The sequence below is a fragment of the Aquarana catesbeiana genome, linkage group LG10 (assembly GCF_042186555.1).
Source record: "Aquarana catesbeiana isolate 2022-GZ linkage group LG10, ASM4218655v1, whole genome shotgun sequence".
Lineage (NCBI taxonomy): Eukaryota > Metazoa > Chordata > Amphibia > Anura > Ranidae > Aquarana > Aquarana catesbeiana.
The window spans coordinates 47,756,297-47,776,978 of NC_133333.1; the positions used below are offsets into that span (position 1 = coordinate 47,756,297).

The following is a 20,682-nucleotide window of genomic DNA, read 5'->3' on the forward strand; positions in this document are numbered from 1 at the left end:
AAGATATGTACAAACGCTAAGTAGGGGGATAGGCAGCTGAATGTATTTGGATGAAGCTATGACATGTAAGAAATGACAAGTTTCAAGATTGGTTTTAATTTGTTTAAAATACATTTTTTTGGATTTTAGAAAAATATTTTTTTGAACAGGCTTCTGATGATAACCATAATTGTGGTATTTACTTACCTGGGATGAGTGAGGTGCTGAGATATAAATAGATGGGAAATTAGCACCTTTAAATATTAAACTTTGCTTCACCAAATATTCGTCAAGTTTATGTATAAAAATATACCCCAAATAAATAGGAACCAAACAAGTTGATGACAAAAGTATGTAGTAGTCACTGTTTCCGAGGCATTACCTGAAATATATTTGCAGATATTATGGGAATTGTCAGATGTCTGGAGGTGAGTCATGGGAACGGACAATCTGCTCACCCTGCAGACCTTTATAAACCTTGTCTGGAGCTGACAACGGTCCATTCAAAATTTCAGCAACTCAAAGAAAAAGAGTTACCATCAGCTCACTATGCTTTATATCTGGATATGCATGTTCCTGGGGCTTGCAGGTAAAACCTAATCACCTCATTATCATTTCTGTTGTAGCTTGAATTAGAAATTGTTTGGTCTTGAAATCTAAGTATATCCAAAACATTTTTTACTGTTTTGGATAGAATGCAGAAGGATTAGAAACAATAGGTTTTCTATTGCTGTATGTGTCCCTGCTAAGTAGATTCATCTTCTCTCTTTGTCCTAGGCACCAATGCCACCAAGATAGTAAGTGTTGAGAAACTCAACATTTTAAAATTGTCATCAGAACATAAAAGAAAAGGGGAAGCCACCCCAGTGACCACTGTCCAAGAGGGTAATTACTGTACCCTCACTTGGGGAGATTTACACTCACTTTCTGTTGCATTCCTGGGACAAGAAGGGAAGGTAAATCTCCCTGATGGGATACAGACAAAAAAATAAGATGTCAGATATATTAACCATTTCCTACATTCTACAGAACGAAAAATAGCTATATATACAATTATATACATAATGCATATGGATTGCCATCAGCTTTCAAAATCACTTTAAACATGATGGTCAAAGATTTGGTGACAAAGTTAACAAAAATAACCTTGAAATGCTTACAGAGGAGATAGCCCACCTGCCCAGGGCTTCTGGTTTTTATGCAGGAGGTTGGATGATGCCTACTGTGGTGCTGCATTCTCAATTATCAGACTCTCTCTCTCAGACAGCAGAGCAAAGCAAAAGGTGAACTTTAATTCCCCCCCAACCCGCAGAAGCACATACTGACCATTCCTTCACTCCCTCTTCACACAGTTCACCTGCTGGGAACAAGAGGAGCTTCCCTGTCAATGCACATAGTTATTCAAGTTGTAGGTGACCCAAGGTTATGGACTCTGCTGATGTGACAAGTCCATTGCTTGGTGATTTTCCCAGCATTCTCACATAAAGTCAGTAAGCATAAGCATCCATACCCCAAATAACTGGAAGTATTTTGTTTGCTCTTGCTGGCTGAATATAGCAGCCACTGTGCCATCAAACGCAGCCACTGTGCCAAACACATCACTGTGCCCATGAAATGTAGCCATTGTGACCATCAATTGCAGCCACTGTGCCCAAACGCAGCCACTGTACCCATCAAATGCTGCCACTGTGCCCCATATGCTGCCACTGTGCCCCATCAAATGCTGCCACTGTGACCATCAAATGCTGCCACTGTGCCCATCAAATAGTGCCACATCAAATGCTGTCACTATGTCCATCAAATAGTGCCACTGTGACCCCCCCCCGCGCCCGCTCGCCATCTGCCTGGCACTTACCCTGTCTCAGTGGCGGTGGGTGATGGCGGCGAGCGGAGGAACCTTGCAGCGGGTCAGACAGCAGCTCCTGTGTCATCTCCTCCCCTTCTCCCGATTGGCTGAAACGATAGTCACTACGATTGGACACCTATCAGGTGATGGGTAACAGAACCGTGCACCTGATTGGCTGAGAGACGGTTCAGTGTTAGGAAAGCGAATAGTCATTCGCTTTTCTAACACACCTGGGTGAACTGCGAGTGCAACGCCTCTGACTCAGTATCTGTAAATAAACTCTTTTTGAATCCTTTGCAGCTGCTGCTCCTTCGTATGATGATGATGATAAGATTATTAATGGCTATGAGTGTGCCCGTAATTCCCAGCCTTGGCAAGTATATTTCACCGTTCTTGGAGACCAGTGGTGTGGTGGATCCCTAATCTCATCACGGTGGATCATATCTGCAGCTCATTGTTATCAGCCGTAAGTTCCATGGTTCTTTTTTGTAAATTGGTAATACTTGGCAATACAGAATACAGATCAAGCCAGTGACCCGGGGCAGAAATGGTTTGGGTTTCTGAATAGGATCAAAGAATCCTAGATTAACCATAAAATGGGGATCTGTAGTTGTCTGAATAATCATACAAACTGGATATCCCTCCTTTACCTTGTAGACACACCCACTGTTCAGTTCATTTGGGGCAGTCTGTCATTAACGTTCACACCGCAGTGTTTTATTTTTCGGAGTCCCCGCCTTAACACAGTTATTTTACATATTGCTCCTGCATGTAATTCCAGTATTTTTCCACTTTTTTATTGGGCCAAGTGATCCAGTAAAAGTGGAAGGGCTGGTTACAATGGCCAGCTTCTGTTTTATTTCTGTTAATATTTAGATATTGGACCATGCCCACAAACCAGATGCAATCTTATGTTTATGGTTTATTTAATATATTGTCTTATATTATATTTATGTTTGTGAGTAGTGCAAGTTGCACAAAGTCACCCAATACCAAAAAATAGGATAGAGTATAATGATTAGAAAGAACAAGTAAATATTTAGCTGATAGAGCAAAGTTGGCTGTGAGATCCTGCTTGTCTTTACTGTAATATCACAAGAGGTATATTTAGTGGGTGGTGTTCAAAGGGGACTTTTTTTTTTATAGCCAAGGCATGGTGGCCTAGTGTACCATGTTTTTTGTGCTACCAGAAAGACTTGATGTAGCAAAACACAGTTACACCCTCTACACCTTCACTTTTAATATCCAAAGTCCTGCAAAGCTCTTTTGGCCATGCTACTGCTGTGGGTCACAAATTCACTTAGTTCTGCACTCCTGTAACCCAGATTCAGCCAACAGCGGGCTAAAGCTCACTGTCGACTGATATCACAAAGCCAGTCCAGGCTTTGCAGGGATCCTGACAATCATGTTGTGCCTAACAGGCAGTTGTTAACATGCCACTGAGAGCCTAACCCAACCGCTCCCATCCCAGCTCGGTGCTCCAGTGAGCTCTGGAGGGGAAGAGCACATAGCGGGGACTGATAGTCACCACTCAGTGCTCAGAGAGGACCCTAGAATTGAGCGAACAGGGGTCTTTGATCACTCAGTTCTCAGTGTTAGAGGTGACGGGGGACAGCTGCAGAATCAGATTGATTCTGCAGACATCTAGGTATGTATGTTTATTTTCATTACTGCTCTTCTAAATTGTTTAGCCGTGAATGTTATTTATAGAATCCTCTACATTTGGCACATTATCTGTAGTCACCCTTTATTTAATGGAATATGTTGATATCTAAAGTTCCTCTTTATTCTTATATCCAACTTATACAGGCCCCAGTACCTGACTGCTCACCTTGGGGAACATGATATTAGTAAACAAGAGGGGACAGAACAGCGTATCCGGGTGGAAAAGGCTATAAAGTACTCCAGCTACAACGATAAAACCTTAAATTATGATTTCATGTTGGTCAAACTAGCTGAGCCTGCCCAGTTCAATAAGTACGTTCAACCAATCCCAATAGCCACATCCTGTCCAACAGTGGGAAGTCAGTGCCTGGTGTCTGGCTGGGGGAACACAAGAATCATTGGAGGTAAGTTCATTGTCTGGGCTTTATAAATAGTTGTTTTAAAGCTGAACTTTATTCAGTAAAAACATTAAATGCAGTTAATCCAATGACCTAATCATAAATACCCAAAATAAAATGACCTGTTTTAATCTCAGACCTGTATAACCTGCATGACAACAGACTGGGAGAAAAAGGGCGAGTCTGAGGCTGTGTTTCATTGCACATGCTCTGACTACAAACATGCTGAAAGAAGGAAACAGCAGAATGATGACTTTAGCCTCCACACATATGCATTGCTGGAGGCCCGGTATTTATGTGCTGCAAATGCAAGGAAAATAATTGGCACTGAGTAAATTCAATCAGTGCACTCAAAAATGCATAACATTCCCCAAAAATCCCCAAAGCTTTAAAGTTAGAAATTCTCTCCTATTGCAATAATGCATGCAGGAATGGTTTTACAGGTGGAGGCCACTGACTTTTTTCCCTACTCATCTTTTCTGACTGATTTTCACTAGTTTTGCATTTGGCTAGGATCAGTGTCACTACTGGTAGCATGAGACGATACCTGGACCCTATAGAGCAGGTTGCACAGGCAGTCCAACAATACGTTCCATTGACAGAAGGTTTGCTCTGTCTCCCAGGACAATCTCAAGAGCATGGAGGAGATTCCAGGAGACAGGCAGTTACTTAAGGAGAGCTGGACAGGGCCGTAGAAGGTCTGTAACCCATCAGCAGGACTGATATCTGCTCCTTTGTGCAAGGAGGAACAGGATGAGCAATGCCAGAGCTCTACAAAATGACCTCCAGCAGGACACTGTTGTGAATGTCTCTGACCAAACAATCAGAAACAGGCTTCATTAGGGTGGCCTGAGGGCCCAACGTGCTCTAGTGGGCCCTGTGCTCACTGCCCGACACCATGGAGCAGGATTGGCATTTGCCATAGAACACCAGAATTGGCAAGTCCACCACTGGCGCCCCGTGCTTTCACAGATGAGAGCAGGTTCACCCTGAGCACATGTGACAGACGTGAAAGGGTCTGGAGAAGCCATGGAGAATGTCATGCTGCCTGTAACAGCATTCAGCACGGTCCCCCTACACTGTTCCTCTTGTAGGGGGACCGAGCACACGGGGGGGGGGCCACACAGGGCCTCCCTGTGTGGAACCCCCTACAAGAGGGGGATTAGTGATGGAGGACATTTGTGTCTCTCTTCCTCCAGTAGATGAAAGCTGGTCTCTCCCCCTCTCACTTTTATCAGCTGAGAAAGAGGCAGTCATCCCTCAGTAATCCCTCTCCCTGTGCGGGCCCCCCTCTCAGTACTGGCTCTAATGTTAGCTGTGCTCCCAAGTTTCTCATTGCTGTTTCTCTCCCTGTCTCTCTGATCCTGGAGCATGTATATTTTTTCCATCTCATCTTCATTTTTATTTATTAACTCAGTTTTATCTTTTAGATTTATCTTTTAGATTTAGCGGGAATTCTGTGAGTTATGTTGTATTTGTGTTTGCTAATAATTTTATTGTATTTTTAGGGAAATATAGCTTTAATATTTTCTTGGGGGGACCTGTCAGGTAGTCTGTACGGCGTCCTGCGATTTCTATCAGCAGCCCTGCAGGAAGTGTGCAAAAGACACAGGAAAGCTTTTAATTCAATTCAACAAAGCAATTTTTTATACTTATACATAACATTGCAAAGCATTTTGTTATACCTGTTTTATTATTAATACCAAAAAAAGAGCAAAAAAGGAAAGTTAGAGCTTACATACTGTACACTTTAAGCAAAGACTATTGCTGTGCCCTACAAAGCACAGGTTGACTTCAAAGGAGTTGAGCCTCTTCAGTCTTTGGTTTATTGTTCAGGTTCCTTACAAGGTTTTTGTCTTGTTCAACCTTTTTCTGTTACCATTTTTGGTATCTTTTTGACGATTTTAGTATTACACGGAAGGGTTATATACTGTGTCAGGTCTTTATTGCTGTCAATTCCCCATTGCAAGATTATTTCCACTTTCTGTATTGTCCCCAGGACAAGAAGTGAGGGGGAAATCTCCTTAATACAAAACTGGGCAAAATTGTTTTAGCTGGAACTCCACTTTAGTTAAAATACATACCGGTATTTAAAAGAAAAATGGCTCTGGTCATCTCTCAAAATAACGTAAATGATAATGTAAAAATGTTGATGTGAATAACATCACCTATATCTTAAATGACACTGCATTGTAGTTAATAACAAAAATATTTTACTTTTTTCAGTGCAATATGCTACAAAATTACAGTGTCTTGATCTCCCTGTTTTGTCGGACTCCAGCTGTAAAGCTTCCTATCCAAACCAGATCACTACGAATATGTTTTGTGCTGGTTACATGGAAGGTGGCAAAGACTCATGCCAGGTGAGTATTAAATATAAATATTCATAAGTGTCTTTATATTGCATTTTTAGGCTGGTAAGTACAGTATCTCACAAAAGTGAGTACACCCCTCACATTTTTGTAAATATTTTATTATATATTTTCATGTGACAACACTGAAGAAATGATACTTTGCTACAATGTAAAGTAGTGAGTGTACAGCTTGTATAACAGTGTAAATTTGCTGTCCCCTCAAAATAACTCAACACACAGCCATTAATGTCTAAACCGCTGGCAACAAAAGTGAGTACACCCCTAAGTGAAAATGTCTAAATTGGGCCCAAAGTGTCAATATTTGGTGTGGCCACCATTATTTTCCAGCATTGCCTTAACCCTCTTGGGCATGGAGTTCACCAGAGCTTCACAGGTTGCCAGGAGTCCTCTTCCATGACGACATCACGGACCTGGTGGATGTTAGAGACCTTGCGCTCCTCCACCTTTCCGTTTGAGGATGCCCCAACAGATGATCAATTGCTTGGCCAGTCCTTCAACTTTACCCTCAGCTTCTTTAGCAAGGCAGTGGTCGTCTTGGAGGGGTGTTTAGGGTCGTTATCATGTTAGAATACTGCCCTGCAGCCCAGTCTCCCAAGGGAGGGGATCATGCTCTGCTTTAGTATGTCACAGTACATGTTGGCATTCATGTTCCCTCAATGAACTGTAGCTCCCCAGTGCCGGCAGCAATGATGCAGCCCAAGACCATGACACTCCCACCACCATGTTTGACTGTAGGCAAGAGAAACTTGTCTTTGTACTTCTCACCTGGTTGCCGCCACACACGCTTGACACCATCTGAACCAAATAAGTTTATCTTGGTCTCATCAGACCACAGGGCATGGTTCCAGTAACCCATGTCCTTAGTCTGCTTGTCTTCAGCAAACTGTTTGCAGGCTTTCTTGTGCATCATCTTTAGAAGAGGTTTTCTTCTAGAACGACAGCCATGCAGACCAATTTGATGCAGTATGCGGCGTATGGTCTGAGCACTGACAGGCTGACCCCCCCCACCCCTTTAACCTCTGCAGCAATGCTGGCAGCACTCATATGTCTATTTCCCAAAGACAACCTCTGGATATGACGCTAAACACGTGCACTCAACTTCTTTGGTCGACCATGGTGAGGCCTGTTCTGAGTGGAACCTGTCCTGTTAAACCGCTGTATGGTCTTGGCCACCGTGCTGCAGCTCAGTTTCAGGGTCTTGGCAATCTTCTTATATGATGCCTTTTTTCATTGAGTTGACCTGTTTTATTTTATATCAATAAGTTCACACCTTAAAGACTCCGAATGAAACCCACTTTGATTTTACTGTTTACTATTCATTCTTAATCTTCATATTTTCAATCTATGTAGCTGAATAATTGTTTACATCTGTATTATACTGTACATATTTATGGGGTATACCTCTAAGCTCAATTGCACATAAAAGGAACCCATTTACACTATATTATCAAAAGTATTGGGATGCCTGCCATTACACGCACATGAACTTTAATGGCATCCCACTTTTAGTCCGTAGGGTTCAATATTGAGTTGGCCCACCCTTTGCAGCTTTAACAGCTTCAACTCTTCTGGGAAGGCTGTCCACAAGGTTTAGGAGTGTGTCTATGGGAATGTTTGACCATTCTACCAGAAGAGCATTTGTAAGGTCAGGCACTGATGTTGGACGAGAAGACCTGATTTGCAGTCTCCACTCTAATTCACCCCAAAGGTGTTCTATCGGGTTGAGGTCAGCACCAGTCAAGTTCCCCCACCCCAAACTCGTTCATCCCTGTCTTTATGGAGCTTGCTTTGTGCACTGGTGTACATTCATGTTGGAGCAGGAAGGGGCCATCCCCAAACTGTTCCCACAAAGGTGGGAGCATGAAATTGTCCAAAATATCTTGGCATGCTGACGCCTTCAGAGTTTCCTTCACTGGAACTAAGGGGCAAAGCTCAACCCCTGAAAAGCAACCGCACACCATAATCCCCCCTCCACCAAATGATTTGGACCAGTGCACAAAGCAAGGTCCATAAAGACATGGATGAGGGAGTTTGAGGTGGAGGAACTTGACAGGCCTGCACAGAGTCCTAACCTCAACCTGATAGAACACCTTTGGGATGAATTAGAGTGGATACTGTGAGCCAGGCCTTCTTGTCCAACATCAATGCCTGACCTCACAAATGTGCTTTTGGAAGAATGGTCAAACATTCCCATAGACACACTTCTAAACTCTGTGGACAGCCTACCCAGAGGAGTTTAAGCTGTTATATCTGCAAAGGGTGGGCCAACTCAATAGTAAACCCTACATGCTAAGACTGAGATGCCATCAAAGTTCATGTGCGTGTAAAGGCAGGCGTTACAATACTTTTGGCAATATAATATATATATTATAAAATAAAACTGCATGCAAGTTTGATACCTAAGAGCCCTTTCACACTGGGGCGGTTTGCAGGTGCTATTGCGCTAATAATAGTGCCTGCAAACCGACCAAAGTGCCGCTGCCTTATTCCAGTGTGAAATCCCAGAGGGCTTTCACACTGGAGCGGTGCGCTAGCAGGACGGGAAAAAAAGTCCTGCTAGCAGCATCTTCGGAGCGGTGAAGGAGCGGAGTGTATACCGCCTTCACCGCTCCTGCCCATTGAAATCAATGGGACAGCGCGGCTATACCGCTGGCAAAGTGCCTCTGCACTTGGCGCTTTGCGGTGGTATTTAACCCTTTCTCGGCTGCTAGCGGGGGGGGCAAAACCGCCCCGCTAGCGGCCGAATACCGACGGTAAAACGCCACTAATAATAGCGGCGTTTTACCGCCCACGCCGCCCCCGCCTCAGTGTGAAAGGGCCCTTAGTATTACATTTAAAATATAGAATTATACAATATAAATTAAATAATTAATTTAATAAAATGTGCCAGCAGCTTTTACTTTTTTGCTTAGATTCTGAAGCATAATATTGAATATAAACTTTCAGAAGCTGGAGGGAGGTTTATCCCACACAAGTAAACACACAACTTAATTATTAGTCGTCTTATCCTTTAAGTACTTTCCTGCATTGATGTACCTCTATTTTGACAGGGGGATTCTGGTGGACCACTGGTCTGCAATGGAGAGCTGTATGGAGTGGTCTCCTGGGGTAAAAATTGTGCAGAACGTGGATTTCCTGGTGTCTACAACAAAGTCTGTATCTATTCTAACTGGATTAAGAACATTATGGAGAGTAACTGAAGCCTATGTTACACCAAAGCAAACGTATAATAAAGCATAGTACAAGTTCCCAGCATCTCTGAGTGTCTGTATTGCTTTTACTACCTGTGATTTTTAGGACTCTTGTGTGCATGACAAAATACAAGTCTTTAAAGGGGTTGTAAACCCTCGTGTTTTTTCAGCTTAATGCATCCTATGCGTCACGTTTCTGGGAGTATTCCGATGGATCGGCGTTACAAGCTGACCAGCAAGCTTCTTAGGACATAGCTCTGAGTTTCTTTGCATCCTGAGTCATTCTCAGTCCAACCCCATCTCCCCCAGGATCCGGGCCTCTTCACTTTATATCACACAGGAGGGAGCCTGGACCCCAGAGGAAAACCTGCAAACATATAAGAAAGGGCATTACAAGCATTAACCCCTTCCCTCCCCAACCTGGGCAGCAGGTGCTAACTGAATACATACAGTAGGTAACTTGCCTACACATCCCCCTCTATCGCAAGTGTAGCGGTGTAGTTGCCACTAGTAAAAAAACATCCACCATATCACCCCGCTGTCAGACTCCCATATATATCTTGCAGAGGCAATGAATAGTCATTTGGGGGGGCACAACTTGGTTGGGGAAAGGGGTATATGGGATGCCCATAGGACAGATCACTTTGCCATCATTTTTAGAGATGTTAAAGATTTTTGCACATAGTTTGAGCCTGAAAGAATGATGTTTAACAGCTTCAGTCTTTTTCCTGCATCACCCTGCAGACTATTGCTCCTCCTCTGCGTAACTCCTGCAGACTATTGCTTCCAGAACTTTCTCATCAATGACCGTGTAAAGATGAGGACATCACCCTTGACCGTGTAAGGGTGATTTTCCCAGAAATCCTCTCCTCCTGCACAAACTTATTCTGTAGCATATTAATTTCTTGTCACATCTTCTTCTGTAAACAAAAGAACCCACTCTGAATAGTTTCTCATGCAGACTCTGATTGCTCGCTGCTACTAGGCCAGAGGCCTGCAGTACCTCTCCCCGGAGGCCTAGTAGTTTAAAAGCATGTTCTGAACGGTGGACTACTGTTCCCAGCTAGCCCAGCTTGCAAATCCTGTGCCCTCAGGCTACATCGATTTGACACAACTCCCCACAGTCTCTTCTCTGATCCAGGACTCCTCATCAATGACCGTGTAATAATGAGGACTTCACTAATGACCGTGTAAAAGTGAAGTTCGCTCACAGACTTCCTGGCACATACAGCCCTCCACTGTGGTACACTCACGGACCTTTCTCTGCCCCGAGTCCTTGATGGAGAACTTAACCGGACCATGAGTTCCGACAGCTTCAACTGCCCCTCTGCACCAGGAGTTCCTCATCAATGACCGTGTAATGATGAGAACTTCGCCAATGACCGTCTAAAGGCGAAGTTCCCTCACAGTTCTCCCCGGGCCTCCTCCTGCGATCGGCGCACCCCCCCATCCCAGATGAGGGTGCCCTCCTGCTGCTGTCTAGTACTCCATTCTCCACTTCACCCGGCCGACAACTCCCCCCAGTGGCATGTTACCTCAGCTTATATACGAGGCCCGTCCCCTGCCAATACCAGTTGGGGATTGGTCAGGGCTCTCACATGAGCTGTCTGCCACTCCAGTTCTAGGCCCTGCCCCTCTTCCAGAACATTCTCCTTGGAAGCAGGGGAGGCGCCTCAGAACTAGAGCACAGGTGGTCACACCCACTGCTACTCTAACCACTCCCTGCCCTCAGATCAAAACAGACAGGCCTAGCTTAAAGCATAGGCCTGCCTAAATTTACCTATGCTGACAGTCTCCCTAGTAAAAATCCTATACTAGCACCTACCTATTGGTAGAGGGTGCTACACAAGCCACCCCAGCTGCGAACATTACACGTACAAAAAGTACAAAAGTGAAATTGTAGAAAAAGAGACATATGTATAGTACAAAATAGGCAACTTGTACAAAACTGAACAACAGGCAAGTTCAACAAAAGAATAAGTGAGCAAGTTCAACATGCAGTTCACACATAGAAGTCAGGATCAAGCAGATGAATGGGTCTCCTGAAGGTGGGGTGTCTTTCATGGATGCGGTTGACAGTATGATACAAATGACTGGGTTTGATGACCTCCACTCTGTCCATGTGAATATGCTGGCTGATGATGAATTCTTTATACAGGTGATGAAACTCTGTCATCTCACTCCCTGCAACAGAATGGGGTCCCGCCGATTACATAGCACGGACCTCATGCGTGCTCCACTTAACCCTTCTTGTTCCCAGTGACCAGGTATTAGATCTCCGTAATGCTAATCCAATCCTGGTGACAGACAGAGACAGACAGCTAGGGTTGGAGCCGTACATCAAACCTCCTCACTACAAAAGGACCGGTCATCTATTCAGGTATCACGCCAAAGACTGGTTGCTGTTCTTTCTTCTGGGTTACCAATAGCAACTTTCTTGCAAGTTAACTAATGTGCTATTTCAGACCCTGGTTCCTTAGAGAGACACCAGGAGCCAACATGCACCCCTTGAGTGTTACTTCAGACCAAACTTTGAGCAGAGGAAGCAAATTTACTGAATTTTGGCAGAACATGTACCACATGCAATATTGTCCTTTCTCTAACTAAACATAACTGTGGCTGCCCCAGGTTACCTGTAAGGTGTAGCATCTTTGGAAAGAGTCCAAACTGGAGATAACTAGAACAAAGGAGTTCATGACCCTGGGAGTATTCAGACAGATCAACATTACAAGCTGACCAGCAAGCTTCTTCAGACAGCTCTGAGTTTCCATATATCCCGAGCCATTCTACGTCTTTCCCTTGCTCTTGGGATGATGAAGGGGGTGCTTTTGGAGCCCTGAAACTCCTTGGAAATTCTTTGGTTGTCCCCCCTGACTTTTACTGGAATAAAGTTGTATCTGGACCTCTTAGCAGTGTGGTGCTTAAATTTCTTTTTTGTTAAAGAACTCATGCAGATAGCGGAGAAAGGAGACATCAGATAGAATTCAAGTGCCTTGAATATTTTATTTTAGAGGTTTACAACTTTAACTTTTCAGATAGGTGGGTGTGGTGTAATAATTCAATTGCTTACAAAAAGTATATGTAGCAAGGTCCCAGCCCTCCTTTGATCTAATGAGAACCTTCAGGGCCAGGGGTAGCTGACATCCTTCTGGATGTAGTGGGTTGTGAGACATGCTGTGTGCAGAGTAGTTAAAGTTATTGAATGTCAGACACATCTTGAATGCAAAAGAAAGTTTATTTCTCTTAACACACTTTTTGGGGGGAGAGAGGGTTAGGGCCAGGACACCCTTAGGTAGTTGCAAGATTAATTGGCAGACTCCGAGACTTCAAGGAGGGAAAAGCATCCAGCAAGACGCCACAACTGCATGTGCAGGAATGCTGTTTCCTATGGCAACAGTCTTTAACAGTTCCTAACACAAAGCTTAAGAGTTCTTTCACTTTCACTACAAAATTACTCCTTGTAGTTCTTCAGCACACTGAGCTCCCGATCTCTCACTAGACCCACCGATTTACTGCCACTGAATCCCTTGAGCTCCTGCAATCTTCACGGTGGTATCTTCCTCAAGCATCACCCTCGCTTCTCTGCTGGGTCCCTAGCTTGGCACTCTAAATACCTCTCCAGCTTCACCCCTGCTGGCCTGCTCGGTCTCTGGTTTGGCACACAAGTCTGCTCTGTAAGCATCACCTCCTCTGGCTGGGTCCCTGGCTTGATACCCACTGAAGTTTCCTGATTCTTCACCGTCCCCAGTTGGTGAGAATGCTGCTCCGGTACTTGCTTCAGTTACTGTGGTCCCTGGTAATTAGGCGGATAGTCCCCACTGGCAACAGCTTCCCCTCTACCTCCGACCACGACAGGTTCTCCGGCCGGCAGAACCGTCACTTTTGGTTGGACTGCAAGCCGCAGTCCCAACCCTGCACTGCTCTCTTGCTTCTGGATAGGCCCTCAGACAGCCTAGCGGCCATTTGTGCCCAGGATAGGCCCCATCTCTGGCCTAGCAGCCCGGGCAATACGACACACGTGCACCCAGACAGTCATCCAGATGGCACAGAACATAGATCACCTAAATCCACCCGAATATATAGGCTCTCCCTGCAGGCCAAGGGATCCAAGAAAACCCCTGCCCATTGGCTGAGAAACCCCATATACCCATAACCTGACCTTGCGTTTCTCTTCTTGTATCTAGTACCACCAAGTACCTGGCCACCTAGTGGTAGAAGAGAAAAGTGCAACAAGGCCAAACTTAGGGAGAAATCAATAGATCTCTACGAATCAACCAGGATAACTACTCCTGGCAAGTAAATTTGTGAGGAGCAACCCTGCGTAAACTATAAAAAAAGATATTTACTTAGCTTGGATTAAAGGAATATTACAGATGATAAACTAGTGTAGCACGGCGCCCTTGAGGACTGCTTGGATTTACCAGCTCATCTGCATCACCATGACCATGCAAACATTCCAACCCACCTGACACTCTGGGTTCAGACATCATTGCAACACCTTTAAGTAATAAGACAACACTCAGCATTTATTTTCTATTAAAGTTTACTCGAATACTTTGGTTAAGATATTGTTGTAAGAGGTAACAGTTTTACTGTGCTTTGAGTAACAGCACAAGCTCAGTAGAATGCCTCCACAAGAAATGCCAGATAAAACATTTGGCAAACACAGAATGCTATATATACATATGTACAATGGAACACCACTTGGACGTAACATGAAAAGGATAAATAAAGTTAAGCATCAATTTTGACAATACTTTTAGAAGGAGAAACCCAGGCCGGCCTGTTTTACTGTGTTCCTAATGAGAGATTAAAACAAACAAGGATGGTACGAGAGTCCCTTAAGCAGCAATGACAGAATGTCCCTGTTGCAGATCTGATGGTCTTCACCAGCAGTCGGAGCTCATTAACTATATCCAATAAAGTGTGATAGCAGAGTGGTGGTCCCAAAGTAAAGCTGTCTACACACAGTGTCCCAGTAAATAACCAAGGAAAGGCTTGCAAAGGTGGGCAATTGACCTCTAACCAATGACCAGGCTGATCCAGCACCTTCCAGATAGCGATTCCCGGACCCGCTAGTGATGATCACCTGATATGGAGCCCGTAGCACGGGTTGCTACACTGTCGAGTAGGTGCTGTTCAGATGTCTGACGAACCGCAGGCAGAGCTGGACCCTTTCTCGATCAGACAGGAGTTCTGGTTACTGCATGGTGGGCCACGATCTCATTCTCCCTACACGGAGAGGTCCATCCACACACAAGGCCCACGAGGAAGAGAGCGTGGGGTGGACATCTGGTTTCTTTTATAGGTCTTCCCAGAAATCTCCTTGATGGTAACAAAGATCCCTGGGATATGTGGTCCGAGTGTATAGTCATGCAAGGGAACAGCTATCTGAAAGAACTACCAATCCCACAATCCCTTTGGTTGAGCTCACAAGTATGATGTCAGTTTAGTAACGCTGGGCACTAGGGGGATAAACGATATACAGATACAGGCACGAAATAACTGTTCATTGCAATTGTGGTCCACATTGTTACACTAGCTACACACAGAATGATGATCTTCTATTTCCAGGCACTCATGAAAGAACCCTGGAGGAACTCAACTATCTTTCTTACACTGATGTATAATACCCTTGAAGGGCCTCTTTTTACCTCACTAAAAACTGGTTACTGTCAGTTTGACCAAATAACAGTTCAAGAAAGCAGGACAAAGAACCATAGGGTACATGGTAACTTAAAGTAGATGACAAAATTAAAAAATTAAAAAAATACAGCAGGTAAAAAAAAGTTTCGAACATGTCACCATTTTTCTAGGTAAATATATTTCTAAAGGTGCTATTGACATGACATTTTCACCACGTCAGTAACAACCCATGCAATCCATACAAAGAAACCAAAACAAATAAGTGAAAAAATTAAGTTATGTGTAATAAAATGGAATGACACAGGAAAAATGTATTGAACACATGAAGAAAGGTGCAAAAAGGCATGGAAAGCCAAGACACCAGCTGAAATTTATCAGTAATCAGAAAGCAATCTTGCTCCCTGTCAGTGCAAATTAATATCAGCTGGTTCAGTCTCTACTGACGGCCTATAAAAAGGTGTCTCATTGCCAAGGTATCACACAAGAAACATCTCATTATGGGTAAAAGCCAAGAGCTTTCTTAAGACCTTTGCAACCTTATTGCTGCAAAACTTACTGATGGCATTGGTTACAGAAGGATTTCTTAACGTCTGAATGTTACAGTGAGCACTGTTGGGGCCATAATCCGGAGGTGGAAATAACACAATTTCGCCATAAACCGGCCACAATCAGGTGCTTCTCACAAGATTTCTGACAGAGGAGTAAAAAGAATTATCAGAAGAGTTGTCCAATAGCCAAGGACCACTTGTGGAGAGCTTCAGAGAGACCTGGAATTAGCAGGTAAAATTGTTTCAAAGAAAACAATAAGTAATGCACTCAATAACTATGACTTGTATGCACGCTCACCACGCAAGACTCCATTGCTGAAGAAAAAGCATGTTGAAGCTCGTTTAAAGTTGGCTGCACAACATTTAGACAAGCCTGTGAAATACTAGTAGAATATTGTCTGATCAGATGAGACCAAAATTTACCTCTTTGGGCAACATAATCCACACCATGTTTGGATGGCACTGCACATTACCCCAAAAACACCATACCAACAGTGAAGTTTGGAGATGGGTACTGGCAAACTTCATATCATTGAAGGAAGGATGAATGGAAAAATGTAGCAAGACATTTTTGATAAAAACCTGCTGCCATCTACCAGGATGATGTAGATGAAATGGGGGTGGACACTTCAGCAAAACAATGATTCCAAACACAAAGCCAAGGAAACTCTTAATTGGGTTTAAAGAAAGAAAATTTACAGTAGCTTCTAGAATGGCCCAGCCATTCACCTGACTTGAATCCAATGGAAAATCTATGGAAAAAAAACTAAAGGTCAGCATTCATAGAAGAGGCCCATGGAACCTTCAAGATTTAAAGACAGTTTGTGTAGAAGAATGGGCCAAAAATCACACCTGAGCAATGCATGCGACTAGTTTCTCCATAAAGGAGGCGTCTTGAAGCTGTCATTACCAACAAAGGATTTTGTACGCAGTAATAAATTAATTTCAGTTAGCATGTTCAATACTTTTTCCCTGTGCCATTCTATTACACATACAGTGGCGAAAATAAATTATTTGATACCTTGCAGGTTTTGTAAGTTTGTCTACATATAAATAAATGAAGGGTCTATAATTTTTATCATAGGTGTATGGTAAATCGGTGGTCATCAACCCTGTCCTCAGGGCCCACTAACAGGCCAGGTTTGCAAGATAACTGAAATACATCACAGGTGATATCATTTGCTGCTCAGAGATTGTAGTATTCTAGTCTGCATCTCCCCAAGGTAATACTTAAAACCTGACCTGTTAGTGGGCCCTGAGGACAGGGTTGATGACCACCAGGGCAGGACTTAGGGTGGTTGGGGCCCCTGGGCTTGAGTCGCTTTCGCGCCCTATACATTACCGTATTTATCGGCGTATAACACGCGCCGGCGTATAACATGCACCCCAAGTTTAGGAGGGAATTTTAAGGAAAAAAAACTTTTAGGAGGTAAGTTTAAGGAAAAAACTTACATTCAAATGCCCATTAATGCAGCCTTGCACAGCGTCCATCTGCAGCCTTGTACATCCATCTGTAGCCTTGTCCAGTGTCATTGCAGCCTTGTCAGTGTAGCCTTGTCATTTGCAGCCTTGTCATTGCGGTCTTGAAGTTTAAAAATGGCACCACCGAGATAGAGTCCTGTGTATCTCGGCTACTCTCAGCTCCGCTCGGGACTGCGAGAGGACCCGAGAGCCGCCAAGTGTTTGGGTACAGCATCACACAACTGCGCAATTGTCAGTTAAATCGCAGTGCCGTATCGCAAAAAAAAATGATTGAAGTGCAATATTTCTATTATTACATTGTTATTTAAAATAAAATAGTTCAACTCACCATAAGCAGAATCAGTCGGAGCCTGAGCGTGTCACTTGCCAACGTCACCTGCCTTCAGATGTGGATTGTCACTTGCCACGTCACTTGCCAGCGGATGCAGGGTGTCACTTGTCAGAGGATGCAGGGTGTCACTTGCCACGTCACTTGTCAGCAGATGCAGGGTGTCACTTGTCAGCGGAAGCAGGGTGTCACTTGCCAGGGGATGCAGGGTGTCACTTGCCAGGAGATGCAGGGTGTCACTTGCCAGCTGATGTAGGGTGTCACTTGCCATGTCACCTGCCACCGGGTCGAAGGGGGCCCCGTCAGGTAGGATGTATGGGGGCCCCATGATTTCTAACATTCGGGGGGGGGGGGGTGGCAAATTCCCGCCTGCTAATCAGCCCGTTTTGTCGGCATCGCTGCTTATTTCACGGGGACCGATCAGGCTTGGGTACTGTCACTTCCTGGTAGCAGTGGAACGCAGGATAGGGCGGACGTGATATAATCAGCCAGAAATGATGCAAGACATAGGAGGCCCTATCTTGCGTTCCACCGCTACCAGGAAGTGAGAGTACACAAGCCTGATCGGTCCCCGTTAAATAATAAGCCGGCGAAATGGGCTGGCTAGGGGGCGGGAGTTTGCCGTGGATCCGCCCCTGCCCGTGGGGCCCCCTATTAGGCGGGGCCCATGGGCTTGAGCCCACTCAAGCCCAATGATAAGTCCGGCCCTGATGACCACGGTTGTAAATGATAGAGACAGAATATCAACCAGAAATCCAGAAAAAACACATGACAGAAATGATCCCCTACCAACCAAGAATAATTCTGCCTCCCACAGACTGGCTATAGTATATGCTCATATGGTACACAGAGTAGTCCTGTCAATTTAAGAAGGTGCTCCTAATGACAACTCATTATGTGTATAAAATACACCTGTCCACAGAATCTCTTTCTTCCATTCAAACCCCTTAATCATGGGCAAGAACCAAAAGCTGTCAAAGGATGTCAGGGCCAAGATTGTAGACCCGCACAAGGCTGGAATGGGTTACAAAACCATCAGCAAGAAGCTTGTTGAGAAGGAGACAACTGCTGGAGTGATTTTTTGCAAATAGAAGGAATACAAAATAACCATTAATCGCCCTCGGTCTGGGGCTCTTGCAAGATTTCACCTCATGGGGTAAGGATGATCATGAGAAAAGTGAGGGATCAGCAGAGAACTACACAGGAGGAGCTTGTGAATGATCTCAAGGCAGTTGGGCTCACAGTCACCAAACAAACCATTGGTAACACAACACTCTACCATGGATTGAAATCCTGCAGCACCCACAAGCCCCCCTCCTAAAGAAGGCACATGTACATGCCTGTCTGAAGTTTTCCAGTGAACATCTAAATGACTCAGAGAAGGATTGGGAGAAAGTGCTGGGGTCAGTTGAGACCAAAATTGAGCTCTTTGGCATTAACTCGACTTGCTGTGTTTAGAGGAAGGAAGATGCTGACTATGACCCTTAGAACACCATCTCTACAGCCAAGCATGGAGGTGGAAACATTGTGCTTTGGGACTGTTTCTCTGCTAAAGGAACATGCCAACTTTGCCGCATTGAGGGGCCAATGGACAGGGCCATGTATTGTATGTATCTTGGATGAGAAACTTCTTCCCTCAGCCAGAACACTGAAGATGGGCCGTGAATAGGTCTTCCAGCATGACATTGACGCAAAAAATAATGCCAAGGCAGCAACGGATTAACTCAAGAAGCACATTAAGGTCATGGAGTGGCCTCCAGTCTCCAGACTTTAATCGTACAGAAAATGTATTGAGGGAGCTAAAAATGCGAATTGCCAAGCGACAGTCAAGAAACCTTGAGGATTTATAGATCTGTAAATAGTGGACCAAAATCCCTCCTGAGATGTGTGCACACCTGGTAACCAACTACAAAAAACGTCTTACCTCTGTGCTTGCCAACAAGAGTTTCTCCACAAAGTACTAAGTCGTGTTTTGCTTGGGGATCAAATACTTATTTTACTCACTGAACTGCAACTCAATTTATAGCATTTGTATTATGCGTTGTTTCTAGATTTTTGGTTGATGTTCTGTCTCTATCATTTAAAATACACCTATGATAAAAATGATAGACCCTTCATTTCTTTGTAAGTGGGCAAACTTACAAAATCTGCAGGGGATTAAATAATGATTTTCCCTATTGTAACCTAATTTCTGAGCTTGTTTGTTTTTGGTTTCTTTGTATGTATGGATTGCATGGGTTAATACCGACATGTAGTGAAAATGTAATGTCAATAACACCTTAAGAAATATATTTACCTAGAAAAATGGTGACGTGCTCAGTACTTATTTTAATAGGACCTCTGGCTGTAGTCATACATCTGCTGCATTCCCATAGAGTAACAGGTGGCAACACAAACAAATTACTTATTCACGCTGTATGAGCAAGAGAACCTTTGTGAATGAGCCTATTTTTTTTCTATCAATTACAAGTTTGGAATTTTTAGGGGGGCAAGGCTATGGGGCTACGTTGAAATATCAGGGTTCCAAACATTTTGAGACAGAGAAAAAAATGAGGACATAGATTCCTCAATCACTTTCTCTGTAGCCTCAGCTGTCGATTGAACAAAACAGAGTGAATGAACAGGAGGCACTTTGTACAGAGTTCTTTATGCTGCAGTTAGAAGCTGCACCAGATTTTGCACTCTTCAGTTTTAGTAAATCAAGCACACTGTGTTCATAGTAGGAAGGGTTTTGTAAAAATGATATATTTATCACCTTCGTCTGAGCTCCAAACTTAAACTATCCCCCTGTGTGACCGCAGCAGTTGACAGCCGTTAGGAGGGAGAGAAGAACAAGCCCGCACCACTGCAGGTAGAAAAGAAGCACATGGGTGGCCCAAGCAGCTGACAAGCAGGGGGAAGGGGATCAAGGCCAGTGAGTGTCATGAGTGTAGTGGGGAGGGAGCAATTACTGGAACAGATCCCCCTGTGGTTCTCCCTTCAGCAGCTAAAAGCCAGCATGAGGGAAAGGAGGAGAAGTCGGCTTTCTGTTGAGAGAGAAAAGCGATACCTGTGCTCAAATCCCAATAGCTTGTACACGTATTTGAACTATTAGGGGCTAAAGGGGTGTGACCACATTAACACTACATATTCTAGATGGACCCTCTGAACACCGCTTCACCCTTCCCAGCAAACTATGCAATGAAATGGTGTAGCAGTGTGCAGAGGGTCCATCCAGAACTTGT

At 44.1% G+C, this 20,682-nt stretch overlaps 1 protein-coding gene across 1 annotated transcript; it reads left to right on the forward strand.

The window, feature by feature from the left end:
• Nucleotides 1-452: 452 nt before the first annotated feature.
• On the forward strand, nt 453-9,502 carry LOC141110667 (trypsin-3-like). Its single transcript, XM_073602145.1, has 5 exons — nt 453-568; nt 2,126-2,291; nt 3,635-3,894; nt 6,115-6,251; nt 9,314-9,502. Exons 1-5 carry the CDS (start codon nt 529-531, stop codon nt 9,461-9,463), a joined length of 753 nt encoding a protein of 250 aa, XP_073458246.1. The 5' UTR covers nt 453-528; the 3' UTR covers nt 9,464-9,502.
• Nucleotides 9,503-20,682: the final 11,180 nt, after the last annotated feature.